This window comes from Lucilia cuprina, chromosome 2, assembly GCF_022045245.1.
Source record: "Lucilia cuprina isolate Lc7/37 chromosome 2, ASM2204524v1, whole genome shotgun sequence".
NCBI classification, from domain to species: domain Eukaryota; kingdom Metazoa; phylum Arthropoda; class Insecta; order Diptera; family Calliphoridae; genus Lucilia; species Lucilia cuprina.
In genome coordinates this window covers 55571443-55588942 of record NC_060950.1, presented here as the reverse complement: position 1 = coordinate 55588942, position 17500 = coordinate 55571443, and the positions used below count along the sequence as shown (strand labels likewise).

Sequence of the window (17500 nt, the reverse complement as noted above, 5' to 3'; positions counted from 1 at the left end):
TTTTCGTTCATCTTTGTATTGGGTTATCTCTTATAGCTTCACTAAAGTTTTCATTAAACTCTCTAGCAAAATTCAAATAATAACGAATACGATGCTCATTTAGGAAAACAACGAAAGACAAATAAAGCAAAAAGAATACAGGAATTATCTAACGAACAAATGAACACTAATAGACAACGTTGAATATGTATTATTCCTGCTGTTGATGAGGCAGAGCTCATTGCTGGGGGTAGAAATGTTAAAGATTAGTAACGGAGCAAATATAACCGCCAACTTGAACAATCAAATAAATAAGTAGATGGATAAAATATTAGAAAATATTAGAATTGTTTAGATGTAAATACATGCAACAATATTCAAATGCAGATAATCACAGATTACAAAAAAAAAAAACTTTTCACCCCCTCTCTCCCAGCAATTACGCTGAACAAAACCGCTATTTACGTTATATATCTTACGTTATTTTATTTTATTTACATTACAGAATTGTTATCGATTACAATTGATTGTCATCAATGTGTGGTAAATATTTACTCAAATGCTCACTCACTCACATTCTTTCCTCGATAAGATGTGGAATTAGTAAAACGACCTCAATTGATGCAGATTATTATGATTGAATTTCAATTGATTTTTAAAATCCCGCATATCATCGTCAACATTGTCATCAATCAATTGTTTGCACATACAGTATTGTTCGTAAGCTAAGCTACACAGATTTTTCAGCATAGTAATGTTGCCATTTACTTGTTTAAGACAAGCCTAGTTGCCGTTTATTAGCGTTCAAGTTTTAGATAGTCCAGCGAAATCTATAGACTTAAATCCCTTAGATAACCTGTTCGGTATTTGGAAAATAATAATTGAATAATAATAACTCTTTGAAGTACAGTACCCACTAGAGTGGGTACCACTATCAGGCAAAGTGAGAAGTGCATAAAGGTTTTTATGTTTCCGTTAATACTGTATATGGAATATAATGTAAAATAGTAGTACTTACGTTTAGATATGTTGGATTTAAGAAGTACGCACATGTATGTTTATGTGTACATGCATGTGTATTCAGAATCAGATGACAAATTGTTGAGAATTGTTTATCCCATTTAATGAATTTGAATACACATTTATATTAATTTTAAAGTTTTATTCATGTGGAGCAATAAACAATTTAAAAATTTAAATTTTTCTTAATCGAAGGATTTTTGTACAATTCGTAGATTTGAACTAGAACCGACTGGGTCGATAAGGTCGAGAAGGTCTTATTGTTATATGTCAGAATCGGTAATTCAGCGAATGAGCATCAAAAGAAAGATTGGTTTAGGTAACTAATGAACTAACTAACTAACTAATTAACTAACTAACTAACTAACAAATTAACTAACTAACTAACTAATTAACTAACTAACTAACTAACAAATTAACTAACTAACTAACTAACTAACTAATTAACTAACTAACTAACTGTCTATCTATCTATCTATCTATCTATCTATCTATCTATCTATCTATCTATTTATCTATCTATCTATCTATCTATCTATCTATCTATCTATCTATCTATCTATCTATCTATCTATCTATCTATCTATCTATCTATCTATCTATCTATCTATCTATCTATCTATCTATCTATCTATCTATCTATCTATCTATCTATCTATCTATCTATCTATCTATCTATCTATCTATCTATCTATCTATATCTATCTATCTATCTATCTATCTATCTATCTATCTATCTATCTATCTATCTATCTATCTATCTATATATATTATATATCTATCTATCTATCTATCTATCTATCTATCTATCTATCTATCTATCTATCTATCTATCTATCTATATCTATCTATCTATCTATCTATCTATCTATCTATCTATCTATCTATCTATCTATCTATCTATCTATCTATCTATCTATCTATCAATCTATCTATCTATCTATCTATCTATCTATCTATCTATCTACCTATCTATCTATCTATCTATCTATCTATCTATCTATCTATCTATCTATCTATCTATCTATCTTTCTTTCTATCTAGCTATCTATCTATTTATCTATCTATCTATTTATCTATCTATCTATCTATCTATCTATCTATCTATCTATCTATCTATCTATCTATCTATCTATCTATCTATCTATCTATCTATCTATCTATTTTCTATTTATCTATCTATCTATCTATCTATCTATCTATCTATCTATCTATCTATCTATCTATCTATCTATCTATCTATCTATCTATCTATCTATCTATCTATCTATCTATCTATCTATCTATCTATTATCCATTTTATCTATTTTTCTATCTATCTATCTATCTATCTATCTATCTATCTATCTATCTATCTATCTATCTATCTATCTATCTATCTATCTATTTTTCTATCTATCTATCTATCTATCTATCTATCTATCTATCTATCTATCTATCTATCTATCTATCTATCTATCTACCTATCTATCTATCTATCTATCTATTTTTCTATCTATCTATCTATCTATCTATCTATCTATCTATCTATCTATCTATCTATCTATCTATCTATCTATCTATCTATCTATATATCTATCTATCTATCTATCTATCTATCTATCTATCTATCTATCTATCTATCTATCTATCTATCTATCTATCTATCTTTCTATTTATCTATCTATCTATCTACCTATCTATGTCAAATGTCAAAACATTTTGAAAAAATTACGGTTTTCTAAAACTAAGGCATATGATGACCACATTTTATTGCCATTAATTGAATACAATCCTAAAAATATGCAATATTTTCAATTTATTCATCTAATAAAACATGCTCTTTTCAAATTTAATCAGTAAATGTAAATAACTTAGTAATTTTTTAATAAAGTTAAGTAATTTCAAAATACATATTTCGGACATTTCGTTTCAAGTCAACCAATAAATAATGTCCATCGATTAATTAATGGACGACAAATTGTTCTATTTAAATAAAAAGCAACATACAAATGAATTTGTAATGTACAAATGAAATATATATGTATTTCTTTAATTTATTAAAAACAATGATATGATATTGAGATTGTAAAACGAATTTGAAGAAAAGCAAACATTGACGCCAAATTGAAAGTCTCCAAAAATACGTACAATTTATAAAGAAACATTGTGTTATTTATCTTTGACCAAAAAGAAAAGGACATAAAGGTTCGGACAAACTAAGTTTTCATTGAGAAAACAACATTTCTACTAATCTGCCGGCCGAAATCTCGCAAATAAATAATGTGGCCTAAATGTAAACATACTGGCAAACATTTTAGAACAAATTGAGTCAACTGGCAGACAGGGAAACTGTTCGCAAACATATTTATGTATAGAGATCAGTAGTTCCCAAACTTTAGTTTAAAAGCAATTTTAAAAGTTGTTCGAAATGCATGAACATTTTTGAAGCCATTAAAAGGTGAAAGTTTGTGTATTCCTGCTTTGCTTTCAAGAAACCAATAACGACTACATAAGGGTTAGTTTGTGGACCGTTTAAACAAGTCAATATATGTTTAGTTTTGAAAATAAATGAGGAACATTGTAAGTAACACAATATCCTTTCAATATATAAAATATTGTTTTGACATTACAAATGCTGTTTGTTTTCTTTTGTATCCTTTTTGTTTGTTTGCTTATGTAATTCCACACCCCAGTTATGTTTTCTTTTTCAATCCCCTAAATCAAGGTGTGAAGAAGTCAAATGACATTCTTCTAGTCTAATAAAACACCCTTTCTTTGCATGGCCAGCCCAACATCTTTTTTTTATTGCAAATAATACATTTAAGGATGCTATAGAATGAGCGAAGTTTGTTTTGATATATTAGAGCTATTAATCACAAGTTATCGTTAACAATTGCGTTGATCTGATCATTGAATAATTTCTATACCCTATTTATTGTTTTTATGTTTATTTAGTGTCTGAAGGGGAAATGTGTTTCATGGAAATCTATTTAGTAATCATGACCATTTAGTAAATGAGTATTTAAAGCAACTCCCCTGATGAAGATGTCATATTTTAGGAAGAGTGTGGAAAAGTTTAAGGTTTAAGAAAATTAAAGGTAAAATTCTATAACTAACAAAATAATCCTGCATAACAAATGTTACGCTATGTGTTTTTTTAGTATTGACTGTAGTTCTCTATGCAACTAATAGATTCAACAGTAGGGTCTACTCTTGAGATGCTGAACTTTAAAACCTTCATAACCAATTGTAAACCATCCCTCCTTAATCCCTTCCTTTTACCATTATCCCACTCTCCAAATGTAAAGTTTAGATGATTTGTAGCAATGCCAACAATTAGTGGTAAATGGTAAATGGTAAATGAAGTTTAGTCGATAACAGATCCACTCTGGTGTCGCAAAATGGGTTGGACAACAGCTTACTTGTTGGATCAAAAACTATGGAATAACAATTTGAAAATAAATAATGTGAGCAACGATCATAATACTCTACTACCGCTAAAAACCATGATTAATACCTCTCCTTAATCTGAAGACAAGACCGGGCAGTTGAGAAAAAATATATAACGGAGGAAGATTCAAAATGATCTAAACCTTCCAAACAAAATTACTTCTAGACACGATTAACTAGAATGCTGCCAATGGAACTCCGTATGATCGCCAAACTGTGGTAGACAACGATCACCTATTTCAAAGGACTATTGTAAGAGTTCGCCTTATGGCGCTGACAAGCGACATAGATGGGTTTATTAACATTTAGTAACAGTAGTAGAGTGTGCCACTAGTCATGGTATACCTGCAAGGTAATAAGGGCAGAACAGTACCTTGTACAATCAAATGATCAAATGTATGGATTTTTAACATTCGTATGGATGTTTAGTTCATCATCCTAGCGGGACAAAGTGATGGTCACGTGTTCCTTATATTCGCCATCACAGAATCCGTTGAGCGGATTCTTTGGCTCTTTCTAACTTGGTCGGGTAGTAATTTCGCAATGACAATGCTAGTTATCTACAAACGACCTGTATAAGATGAAAATCAGAAAAGGATAGAAAGATCGGCGATCAACTGAAGCTTTCAAATGGATAAATTTCAATGATGAACTAGGAATGCTTAACAGATGCACTATGAAATTAAATATTACTAAACTAATGGTCCTTCAGACTCTCTGATGAATGTAGATTCGTCTCAAGCAGAGATTCTAGCGATTTCTAGATTATAGAAATGTTCATAGGGGCATTATGAGAATGTTTGTGAGCGGCACCGCTCAGTTAGGAATAGGTTCCATGGCGAAATGGGGAATATTACGGGTCTTGATCCTTGCAGTTTACTAGGTTTTGTCAATGAAATTCGACTGGCCCTTTTAGGGAAACAAAAATATTCTCTCTCTCTTTCCCTATCATCTTCTCATCAAACGATTTCAGGATTAATTCAGGGGTACCGCAAGTCTCCGTTCTTTCTCCTACCCTATTTCTTATATCCATAAATGACCTTCTATGTCAAACTTCCAACTCTATCTACTCTTTTGTCGATGACAGCAATATCTGCCATTTCTATTTATTCAAATATAGGCCAAATAAAGGTTCACAACTTGATAAATATCTCTAAATGGGATCGTGTAAACAATGTCAGTTTTAACGCCCGCAAGACTCAATGTTGTTTTTTAGCATATAGACGTATGGCAGATAATGTTAGTCCATCTATGTTTATGGTTGGTGTAAATATTAATGAATCAGAAAATCTTGATGTTCTGGGCATGAAAATTCAGTGCGATGTTCGCTGGACTAAATACATTTTTCAAGCGTCAAAAGAAGGATTCAAGTGTCTCAGTTTCTTAAAACGGTATCAGACATACTTCACTCCATCTGATCTTCTCACTATTTACACAACTTATATCTAACCGAAAATGGAATACTACTCCCATGTATAGGCCGGAGCTTCGAAGTATATTTTGAAGCTACTCGACCGCGTACAAGAAAGAGCGTAAGTATTTATCGGTGACAGTTGGGTATCTAACTCTATTGATTCACTGGAGCACCATCGCAATGTGGGGTGTATTACACAGTTCTATCGATACTATAATGGAATTTGTTCCTCTGAAATTGGGGAACGACTGTCTTCAGGAACACATCCATTTGTGGTCGATTGGCCAGTGGACAGCTCAACACATTACAGGGAAAATTCATTCTACAGCCGCACTGTTTGTATGTAGAACAAACTTCCTGCAGAAGTATTCCCCGCCACTTTCGATGTTAAAACTTTTTAATCAAATGTATACAAACACTACTCCCTCTTTTCTCCCTCCCACAACCTATTTTCCTAGATCCAGCACAATGCACTGCATTAGTAGGGGTCATACCCTGAGTGCTGGTCCAAGAAAAAAAAAATAATCATATTTTATGGTGTATAACCCTTTTGAACCTAAACCATCTAGTAGGAGATATTGATGGCTAATAACTATAGAAAGATACTCAATAAATCTTAAAGATATATCTTACCCACATATTTCTTACATTGAGCACTTAAATTAAAACTATCTGAGTTTTCACTTCTAAACTTAAAGCCGTGATACACGATTGTCAGATCTTACAACATTGTCAGTAAAATGTTCAGAAAATGCCTAACAATCGTCCGAACTTACAATTTTTCTTTCGCAACGTTATTAGAAAAAGCATTACTAACAAAATTGCAAAACAAAATTTGTAAGTTGACACTGTTATTAGACAATTTCTGCACATTTTATTTAAGTTAAACCAGTACCTGTGTTCTGTAACTTTCGAATCGACCAGAAATTTCGAAAACTTAACAAGTCTTGTTTAAAACAGGGTGACAGGTTTAAAAGTTATCTGAATAACAGCACTAAAAAGCGGACTCCCTTAAAACGTTATTCAAATATAGCTATAAAACATACTGTACTTATTCAATTTTACAACATTACAATTTCAAAATTTTTATAATTCTGACAAATTGTCAGAATATTTCAAAATTTATTTGCGTAAAACTTACTTCGCACTAAAAATGGGTAAATTATTTTAAGAATATGTAGGGCCTTGAAATATCTAATTTTTACAACTCCAATAGATCTTAATATACTTAAAAAATACAATATAGAAGATATAGAAAACCCCTTGCCCGAAGAAGCCTTCGAGCTGTTGCCCTGTCAAAAGAAATTCAAATTAAAACCAGAAGATGAAATCAGTTTGGATAGTATATTCTCGGCTATATTAGATCGCATAGAACCGTCACAAGAACTGTTACGAAATTTAAAATTTCAAGTACCGGCCAAGGACTTGTTAAACGATAAACAGGCGATTATCTTCGAGGAACAGTTGTATATATCGAAATTAAAAGATAATGGTTGCAAACTGAATGAAGACTCTAAAATATTTCTCGAAAGTGAACTGGAAGAATTGGGCGAATTTAAATTGAAAGTAGAAGAAAGTTATGATGGCTATGTGGTATATGGTAAAAGTAAAATGCTAAAGGGTAAAGGAAAATATAATTGTGGTCACTCGGTTAGGGGAAAATATGATGATAAATTGAATTTGATATGTGAGAAGAGAAAAGAATATGATTTTGTGGAAAATGCTAAGATAGTAAGTAATAAAAGAAATATATCTGCTTCTACGATATAAATAATTTATTCTAGGAAAAAACCTTAAATGCCCGCATTATAGAGGATAAATTAATAACCAAACGTGAAATAAAAATCAATAATGACAATCAACGTTTCAAAGCGGTTATTAATGTCAAAGGTCGTGATGATGTCTTCATTTTAGATGGTGGTGTCTTGCTATTAATGCGCTATTTAATTATTAATAATTTTCGTGGTGATTTTCATTATTTCTCCATGAATTTAATAGGTAAACCAAAGGAAATTCTAAAGAAACTTAAGTTATAAATAATTTTTACTTGCAGGCAAAATTATACGCTGCCAATTGACCATACGTGAGGAGCGTAAACAAATCAAAATGTTTCATCGCAATTTCAAATATGCAATACACGTTACTAACACCCAATACTTTAACAACTATCCCCAAGAAGTGTCCGAAACTTATTATACCGCCAATGGCAAAATGATTCTACATTATTGGCATAATTTCAATTATCTTATACACGAAACCAAAGGCTTTACACCCAAAGAAGAAACAATTGTTCCTAAACTGGAATTAATGTGGCGCAGTCATAATCAATTATTAGATCAATATCGTTTAAAAAAGAAATTGACTTATGAAAATGCCATAGAGTACTTTGAGAAACATCCCGAATTGTCGGATTTCTTGCATGACTATGTTTTGAATGTTTTGAAATATAAACCACGTAATATATTGGAGTTTAGCGTGAGATATTTTCAAAAATTTAAGAAACCAACAAAACGTCACTAAATGCTTGTTAGCAACTCTGTTATAGTTACCAAAGTATCGCTTGTGAACAACTTGGCAACCATTTCGGTTTTGTTGATTCTGTCAAAATAACTGTTTTCTTCAATAGTGTTAAAAAAACTGAAACGGAAAATTGTGTTTATACATTTTTTGAATAAATTTTCATTTTGTGATTTTAATATTCTATATATTTTTAAAAAAAATCTATTTTGCTAAAATTATTTATCCGATATTAAAATGTCATTAAACAAACCCGAACCAGTGGTAAGTTTTAAATATTAATCGGACAACTAGAAAATAAAATTTATGGGTCCAAAAAATTAATTCACGTTTCTGAAATAAATAAGATTATGACAACTTTGGAGGTAAAGCCATCTAGCCCAATGTGTATTTCTTTGGCTGTATTTACTACCTACCAATCTACCTACCCACCTACCTAACAAACTAATTAACTATCTAACTAACTAACTAACTAACTAACTAACTAACTAACTAACTAACTAACTAACTAACTATCTAACTAACTAACTAACTAACTATCTATCTATCTATCTATCTATCTAACTAACTAACTAACTAACTAACTAACTAACTAACTAACTAACTAACTAACTAACTAACTAACTAACTATCTAACTAACTAACTAACTAACTAACTAACTAATATATATCTATCTATCTATCTATCTATCTATCTATCTATCTATCTATCTATCTATCTATCTATATATCTATCTATCTATCTATCTATCTATCTATCTATCTATCTATCTATCAAAGAATAACTTCTACATTTAAAAAACTTTAAAATATTTATCTTAGAGTCAGAGAATTATTTCATTTCTAGGAAGAAATTCCTCCTGCCGAAGGCGGAGATTTTCAAATTCCCCATAATGAGGAGCAAAAATTAGAAAAGTTTGCAGTAAGTTTTAAAAAATCCTTATCAATTCACAAAGAACCAAATTCTGGAAGTCATAACTATACTCCTTTTTACATTCTTTATATAGACGGCTATTGATCCCCATGCTGATGATTTCAATAATCCTCCTTGTTATTTACCACAAGCCGAAGATCAACTACCTAAAAAGGATAATTTACAGCCCATGGGACCTATTGGTCCCTGGGCTACAGGAAAAGTTGATTGGAGTCCCATGGCCGGTTTGACCGGTACAAGACCGGTAGTGGATCGTTATTCTATAACAAGATTTAGTCCCAATGAATGGAGGGCTAAAAATTTGGAGACCGTTAAACATACTAATCAAGTTTTTGATAGAACTTTAAAGTAAGTTAAACAAAATTAATACTTCAAAGGATTAAAACTGAATAGACTCTCATTCATTTTAGAAATCAATATAGTTGCAAAACTTCTCTTATGCGTATTAACTCCCTAGTGGAAAAGACCCAAACAGAGACCACCGAGAATATGCGACAACGGGCTCAATTAATAGGCAAATGGAAGAATACCTTGGAGGCGGCCATTAAAGCCATGCAAGATGAAATTAGTACTTTAGAGGAGGAGAGAGTGAGACTTAAAAAATCTCTGGTGATACTGGGAGTACCTGAATCCATAGTTAAGGAATGTATAGATAAGCGTTGCGGTAGACCAGACACGGAATTAGTAAGAGATGTTCCCGAAGAAGAGTTGATCAATGAATTGGCTTTAATAGCGGAAATTCGTCAGCAACTAAAGAAAACTTTGGAAGATTTTGAACAGCAACAGGTAGAGAATCGTACTGCTCGCCAGCGTTTGGAATATGACTGGAGTGACAAAAAGGAATCCTATGAAATAGATGCAGTAAACGTGGGTCTTAACAATCGTTCGAAAACTATAATGTTTAGACCAGGGGCTGTGCGACAACCAGCAGAGTAAGTTGTTGTTTTTTAAATTAAATATTTTAACTTTATTAACCAGTTCATGTTAGACAAGCCTCGGAACAGTATTGGGAGCATTTTAGCAAAGAGACATTAGAGGAATGTGAGACCTGTCGTCAAAAGTCTCTTAAATTAAGACACACCTTAAATGCCATATTAATGAATGCTGCTCGAGATATACGCGGTCAAGCTGATGTGGTAGAAAAGGCCTTTGTAGCTCGCATTAATTGTACCCAAGAAAACTTGCAACGTTTTGAAAATGATCTGAGACAAGTATGAAAAACGTATATATATTTCTATTTTTTTTCTCAATATCTTTTTAATACAAATAGTGTCTTCAAAATCTGGCCGATACTGAGACCCGTATCGATAAACTACATCGTGTAATACGTAATTTTGATGCAGGCATGAAGGTGGCCCAAACCCGTATGGATAATCGCAGTTATCGTCCGAATGTGGAAAATTGTCGTGACTCGGCCCAACAAAATCTTATAGACGAGGTTGCCATCATACAGAGTGGTGTCAGTGCCATGCTGCAAGAACTGGACGAGGCGGAAAATGTTAAAAATCAACTTATGCAAACACGCAGCACTTTGGAACGCGAAATAATGCTTAAACGTCGCACTCTATGGTTGGATCGGGAACGTTGTATGCTTTTGAGATCTCACTATCCTTCGGCCAGTGCTTTAAGTGGTTTTGCTAGTGTTTAATTTGAATCGAGAAGAAATATTGTTTAAAAAAGAACTTTGCATCTCTTTTTGGAAATAAATGCCTGGGTTTGAGTTTTATTAAAATTTATTAAATTTTATCAACTTAAAAATCTAATTAAAAAACTTAACTCAGTTCTATGGACAATTAAAATGTGAATGGTCTTCCTTTAGTTTATCTCATCAAAAACGTAGCCCAGTTGTTCTAGTTCCTTTAGTAATGTCTTATTTTTACTAAGAGTTTCGAACCACATATCTCCAGGGTAGTCCTCATGAATGCCGCCATATCTGTAATAAATAAAATTTATATTAAAGTCAAGAATACAAATTAGACTTTAGTCCAGATTATAAACTGGACAATAGTAAACTAGGCAATAGTAGTCCAGAATACAGAGTAGGCTATAATCCAGACTACGAGCTGAACTATAGACTAAACTGTAGATTAGACTATAGTCCATATTATAGACTAGACCATAGTTCCAACTATAGATTACAGACTAGACTATAGTTTAGACTTTAGTCCCGACAATAGTTTAGACTATATCACAGACTATAAACTAGACTATAGATTAGACTATATACAAGACTTTATACTAGACCTTAGTACAGACTATAGCCTTGCCTATAGACAAGACTATAATCCAGACTATAGAAAAGACTTTACTCTAGACTATATACTAGACTATAGTCAAGACTATAGATAATACTATAGTACAGACTATAGATAAGACTGTAGTCCTGACTGTAGATACGACAACAGACAAGACTATAATCCAGACTATAGAAAAGACTTTACTCTAGACTATAGACTAGACTATAGTCAAGACTATAGATAATACTATAGTACAGACTATAAATAAGACTATATTCTACACTATAAACAAGTCTGTAGTCCAGAGTATAGACAAGATTATAATCCAGACTACAGACAAGACAATAGTCCAGAAACAACTATAGACAAGACAATAGGCCAGACAAGACTACAGTCCAGACTATAGATAAGACTATACTATACACTATAAACAAGACTATAGTCCAGACTATAGACTAGACCTCAGTACAGTCTATAGACTACACTTTATTCCAGATTATAGTCAAGACTATTGTACAGACTATACACAAGACTATAGTCCACACTATAGACAACATTATTGTCCAGATTAAAGACAACACTATAGTCCAAACTATAGACAAGGCTTTTGTCCAGACTATAGTCCAGACTATAGTCCAGACTATAGACAAGACTATAATTCAGGCTATAGACATGACTATAGTCCAGACTATAGACGAGACAATAGTCCAGACTATAGACATCACTATAGTACAGCCTATAGACAAGACTTTAGTCCAGACTATAGACAAGACTATAGTCCAGACTATACACAAGACACAAGTCCACACTATAGACTACACAATAGTGCTTACTATAGTTAAGTCTACATTCCAGACCATTAACTAGGCTATAGATTAGACTATAGTCCAAACAGTAGACTAGATAATGATACAGACTATAAACTAGACTTAGTTAAGGCCATATATTAGACTATAAACCATTATATCAAACGTTTTCGATATGTCCTTGAAAGTTCACCTTCACTCACCTCTTTGGTAAATATTCAGGACTAATATGTTTATGCAGCGAAGACATATCCGAACCATGTATAAATAAATTTTCTTTCATTGAGGAATCCAAAAATGGCTTAAATATATTAAAAGCCGTATTGAACACCCAATTTTGATTAACAATATGTAAAGCAGAGGTACGTATAGGCATTGAGGTCTAAAACGAGAAAGAATATTAAAAAAAAAACAATTCTACATTATTTATATTAAAATACACTCACCACCAACATGGCTATCATTTTCTGAGCAACACTAGGACTCAAATGTAGCACATGACCCAAGGTAAAATCTTTCAAATCAAAAATACCCACACCACCCATAACTTGACCGATAGGCTCCATAGAACCCATCTCTAAAAGACATACCGATGCACGAAATATATCATCAATATGAACCTCATTGGTTTTCCACTTGCCAAAGCGATAGATTATTATGCGATGACCTTTTTGATCCCGGTACGGTGTTACTGTTAATATATTAGCTTCATTTATAAATTTCAATTCAACGGGTCGTACTTTTTCATAATAGGATTTATTTTGTTCGCGAAATTTATAATAATGGCACAACTTTAAAAGAAGTTTTTGTTAATAGAAAGGAATAGTAAATATGAGCTAAGTTTTCCTTACCAATTTATAACTGGGTTCAATTTTCCAATAGCGGGCCCTGAGAAATTTTATTAAGTACTCATCATCGGTTCTATGTGGCTGACAGCGATCATGTTCTTGTATATAATTTCGGAATTCAGCAATCATTTGTTTTTTAGTTAGTTCACATTCACCATTTTCTATGGCCACTTTCTTGATGTCCTCTGGTAGTTCTTCAGTTAAATTAAGGTTATATTCTATGGAGGGCATTTTGTAAACTAAAAAGAAAAATTTACGCTTTATTATTAGATACTTTAACATTATTAGTCTGTACTACAGTCTACTATATAGTCTGGAACAAAGTCTACTGTATAATATTTATTAAAGTCTGGACTATTTGACAATAGTAGTCTTGTTTATAGTTCTGGACTATAGTCTAGTCTATATTCTGGACTATAGTCTAGTCTATGTCCTAGACGGTGGTCTAGGCTATAGTCGGAAGTGTAGTTTGTACTGTAGTCTTCTATATAGTGTTGAAATAGCCTTAAATGTGGACAATCTATAGTCTACATTATTGTCTAGTATATAGTCTGCACTATAATCTAGTCTATAAGTATAGTTTATTCTATAGTCTGGACAGTGGTCTAGTCTTTATTCTAGTCTACAGTCTGGACTGTAGTCTAGTCAATAGTTTGGACTATAGTCTAGTCTATAGTATGGATTGTAGTCTAATATTTTGTAGAATAGTGTATAGTCTGAACTGTAGTCTAATCTATTTCCGTAATTGTAGTCTAGTCTATATTATGGACTATAGTTTTTTAGTCCATACTCTTGACCACCCCTAAATAATTGTCTAGTATATAGTCTGCACTATATTCCAATCTGTATCTTGGATTATAGTATAGTCTATAGTCTGAACTATAATTTAGTCTATAGTCTGGACCATAGTGTAGCCTATAGTCTTGACAGTGGTGTAGCCTATAGTCTTGACCACCATGTAGCCTGTAGTCTGAACTATAGTCTAGTTTATTCTGAACTATATTTTATTTTTGTACTTTATAGTTCGATATTTACTTTAGACTATGCTCTAGTCTATAGTATGCACTATAGTTTAGTCTATAATTCAGTCTATATTCTGTCTATATTCTAGACTATAGCCTAAACTATAGTCTAGTATAAACGGGACTATTGTTTATTTTAGTAGTTTATCCACATTCTGAACTATAGTCTAGTCCAAACTGCACTTTGGACTATACCCTTATCTATAGTCTGCACTATAGTCTAGTCTATAATCTAGTCATGGACTATAGTCTGAGATTATATCCTTGTAGTTGTTATACAATAATTATCTATAAAAGAAACTTTAAAAGCAAAAACAAAGTGTAAAAATGTCCACAAGGTAATCCAGATTGTAAGTTGTTTCAAAAATATTTCACACTAGACAACAAGCATTAACAGCTGACCGCAAACAAAACAAACATGACACTGACATTGATTGTACAAAACGTATTCTGCTATTTTAACATGCACATTACAGAGTAATTTTATTAATCATTGCGACTTTACTAAATCAAAACTCAATTAAAATTTCAATCTAAGTACTTCTATCGATTTCTAATATTCAAAACTTTTTATAATCTATTTATACTTAATCATAAGAAATCACTTTGGGTTACCCTGCTAAAAATATTTGAAACGCTTTTAATTCCCTCTTATCATAAAATATAATATGAAAAAAAGGTCAAGGGTATATGAAAATAAAATTACCTTATTAAATTTTTAATTAACTGATTTTATTAAACAATATTAGTTTGAACTAAATTTTTTAACTGACACCTAATAACAATAAATATAGGATTCAAACTACATTCCCTCCATTGTTTAATACAATTGTCCCTTAATATTTAAAAATATATATTTATTTAAAAAATACATAATTACCATTTATAATTTGTTTATTTAGTATTGCAAAATGTTCTATTTCGTATTTATGATAATATTTTATAACGTTCTGCTTTGCATTCAATGTTCTACTTCTTACTAATCGCTGGGCTCTACTTATTTGTTTTGATTCAAATTTAATATTAAGAATTTATATACTCGAGCTATTCATAAGCTTTAATGTACTTTTATTATTTGAAATATTTAAATATACAAAAGAACATTTACAGTGGAAAACAATATAATATAAGAACTTGATGATCCAAACTTAATCTTCTTAATTATTAAAAAGGTGCTGAACTAAACTAGACCTGAACTAGATATGAATCAGAACTAAACTTTGAACAATAACTCATCTAGAAGAAGCTGAACTAGAACTGACCAGAACTGAACTAGAATTGCACAAGAACTAAACTAGATCTTAACAAGAACTGAACTAGAACTGAACTAGAACTGAACTAGAACTGAACTAGAACTGAACTAGAACTGAACTAGAACTGAACTAGAACTGAACTAGAACTGAACTAGAACTGAACTAGAACTGAACTAGAACTGAACTAGAACTGAACTAGAACTGAACTAGAACTGAACTAGAACTGAACTAGAACTGAACTAGAACTGAACTAGAACTGAACTAGAACTGAACTAGAACTGAACTAGAACTGAACTAGAACTGAACTAGAACTGAACTAGAACTGAACTAGAACTAAACTAGAACTAAACTAGAACTGAACTAGAATTGAACTAGAACTGAACTAACACTAAACTAGATCTGAACTAGAACTGACTTAGAACAGAAGTAGAACTAAACTAGAACATAACTAGAACTGAACTAAAACTAAACTAGAACTGAACTAGAATTGAACTAGAACTGAACTAGAACTGAACTAGAACTGAACTAGAACTGAACTAGAACTGAACTAGAACTGAACTGAACTAGAACTAGAACTGAACTAGAACTGGAGTTCTAGTTCAGTTGTTAACATGAACTGAACTAACACTGAACTAAAAATAAGCTAGAACTGAACTAGAACTAAACTAGAACAAAACTAGAACTGAACTAGAACTAAACTAGAACTGAACTCAACCGAACTGAACTAGAACTGAAAAAGAACTGAACTATAACTAGAACTGAACTCAACCGAATTGAACTAAACTAGCACCAAACTAGAACTGAACTATAATTAAACTATAACTGACTCAGAACTAGGACCATAGATGTTTACAAACAAATCCATAACCTAAAGTTAATACATTTTTAGAATTTGTTATACGTGTTTAATATTTATTTTATTGTTTCACAATTATGATCAATGATCGCGAAACGTTCAGTATTTTCTTACTAATAATCTGCAATTTGAATAAAATGTATGAAACCAATAAATCTGGAAAAAATCTTTTTGTATTTCAAAATTTTTACTAAGCAACAATTGTAATACTTATTATTCATTTGTTTAAATCCATTGTATTTTAATAATAATAATTTGACATAATTTATTATTTTAATACAATTGTTTTTAAAGTACTATTGTTTTGTCAATTACTGTATCTGCATTTAGAATTTTTTTTATTTTATACATTTAAGTTAATCATATTCAAACTTTTGGGGGCAAAAAGAAATACAAATATTTCAATATTTTTTCGATTTGATAAGCTTTTTGTAATCAGGTTATTATTTGTTGTTGTGTTTCAATTGATTGTTTCTAATTGTTTGAAAAAAATGCGCAATTTGGAAAGGGGTTCTAAATATTATTGGTTAATTTTTTTTGGTAATTTTGATCACATGATATAAATATTTATTAGGATGACATATTCCTGATTTGGACTTTGGTATTAGGGGGACTCTTCAAAAATTCACAAGGATTTTCAAAATTTTATTTTAATAAATTGCTATGCATTGATTAAATAGATCTCGAATTGAACTAGAACTGAACTACACCATTTTCAACAGTAATTCAGAAAAACTCAATTGTAAATGAGATTTTCTATTTAAAATTTAGAAAATTCCAATTGAAAATGGGATTTTTCATTTAACATTTAGAAAAGAGCAATTGAAAATGAAAATTTTCATTTATATTTTATAAAACATCAATTGAAATTGAGATATTCCATTTGAAATTCAGAAAAGAACAGTTAAAAATGAGATTTTTTATTTGAAATTTAGAAAATTCCAATTGAAAATGAGATTTTTTATTTGAAATTTAAAAAAATCAATTGAAAATAAAATTTCTCATTTGAAATCCAGAAAATCGTATTTGTTTATTTTATTCAACCTTAATATAAAATTAATTGTAATGAAAACTCTCATTATACCCTACACCACTATAGTGGGGAGGGTATTATAAGTTTGTGCTGATGTTTGTAACATACAAAAATATTGGTCCAATACCCACCTTAAAGTATACCGATCG

General features: G+C 31.1%; 3 protein-coding genes across 5 annotated transcripts in view; 2 read left to right on the top strand and 1 right to left on the bottom strand.

The window, feature by feature from the left end:
* The first annotated feature begins 6889 nt into the window (after window positions 1-6889).
* On the top strand, window positions 6890-8541 carry LOC111689947 (ciliogenesis-associated TTC17-interacting protein). Its single transcript, XM_023452411.2, has 4 exons — window positions 6890-7002; window positions 7062-7576; window positions 7630-7843; window positions 7899-8541. The coding sequence occupies exons 1-4, from the start codon at window positions 6999-7001 to the stop codon at window positions 8363-8365; spliced, it is 1200 nt and encodes a 399-aa protein (XP_023308179.2). The 5' UTR covers window positions 6890-6998; the 3' UTR covers window positions 8366-8541.
* Window positions 8542-8570: 29 nt separating this feature from the next.
* Window positions 8571-11028, top strand: LOC111689946 (tektin-4). Of its 2 annotated transcripts, none has more exons than XM_023452410.2 (6): window positions 8571-8626; window positions 9210-9284; window positions 9370-9644; window positions 9707-10228; window positions 10285-10507; window positions 10567-11028. In XM_023452410.2, the coding sequence occupies exons 1-6, from the start codon at window positions 8600-8602 to the stop codon at window positions 10942-10944; spliced, it is 1500 nt and encodes a 499-aa protein (XP_023308178.2). In that variant the 5' UTR covers window positions 8571-8599; the 3' UTR covers window positions 10945-11028. The 2 variants fall into 2 exon arrangements, with proteins under 2 accessions (XP_023308178.2, XP_046812306.1); XM_046956350.1 differs by lacking the exon at window positions 8571-8626 and adding an exon at window positions 8698-8727.
* LOC111689945 (alpha-tocopherol transfer protein) overlaps window positions 11012-17500 on the bottom strand; it is an 8982-nt gene continuing 2493 nt past the window's right edge. The window contains exons 1-5 of one of the 2 annotated variants that reach the window (XM_046956351.1): window positions 15090-15225; window positions 13191-13426; window positions 12786-13130; window positions 12543-12721; window positions 11012-11229 (exon numbers count right to left, since the gene is read on the bottom strand). In XM_046956351.1, the coding sequence (XP_046812307.1) occupies window positions 11112-11229; window positions 12543-12721; window positions 12786-13130; window positions 13191-13418 (870 nt within the window). In that variant the 5' untranslated portion in view covers window positions 13419-13426; window positions 15090-15225 and the 3' untranslated portion in view covers window positions 11012-11111. Of the gene's footprint in view, window positions 11230-12542; window positions 12722-12785; window positions 13131-13190; window positions 13427-15089; window positions 15226-17500 lie in introns of those variants that run through there. The other variant, XM_023452409.2, reaches the window with a different exon arrangement.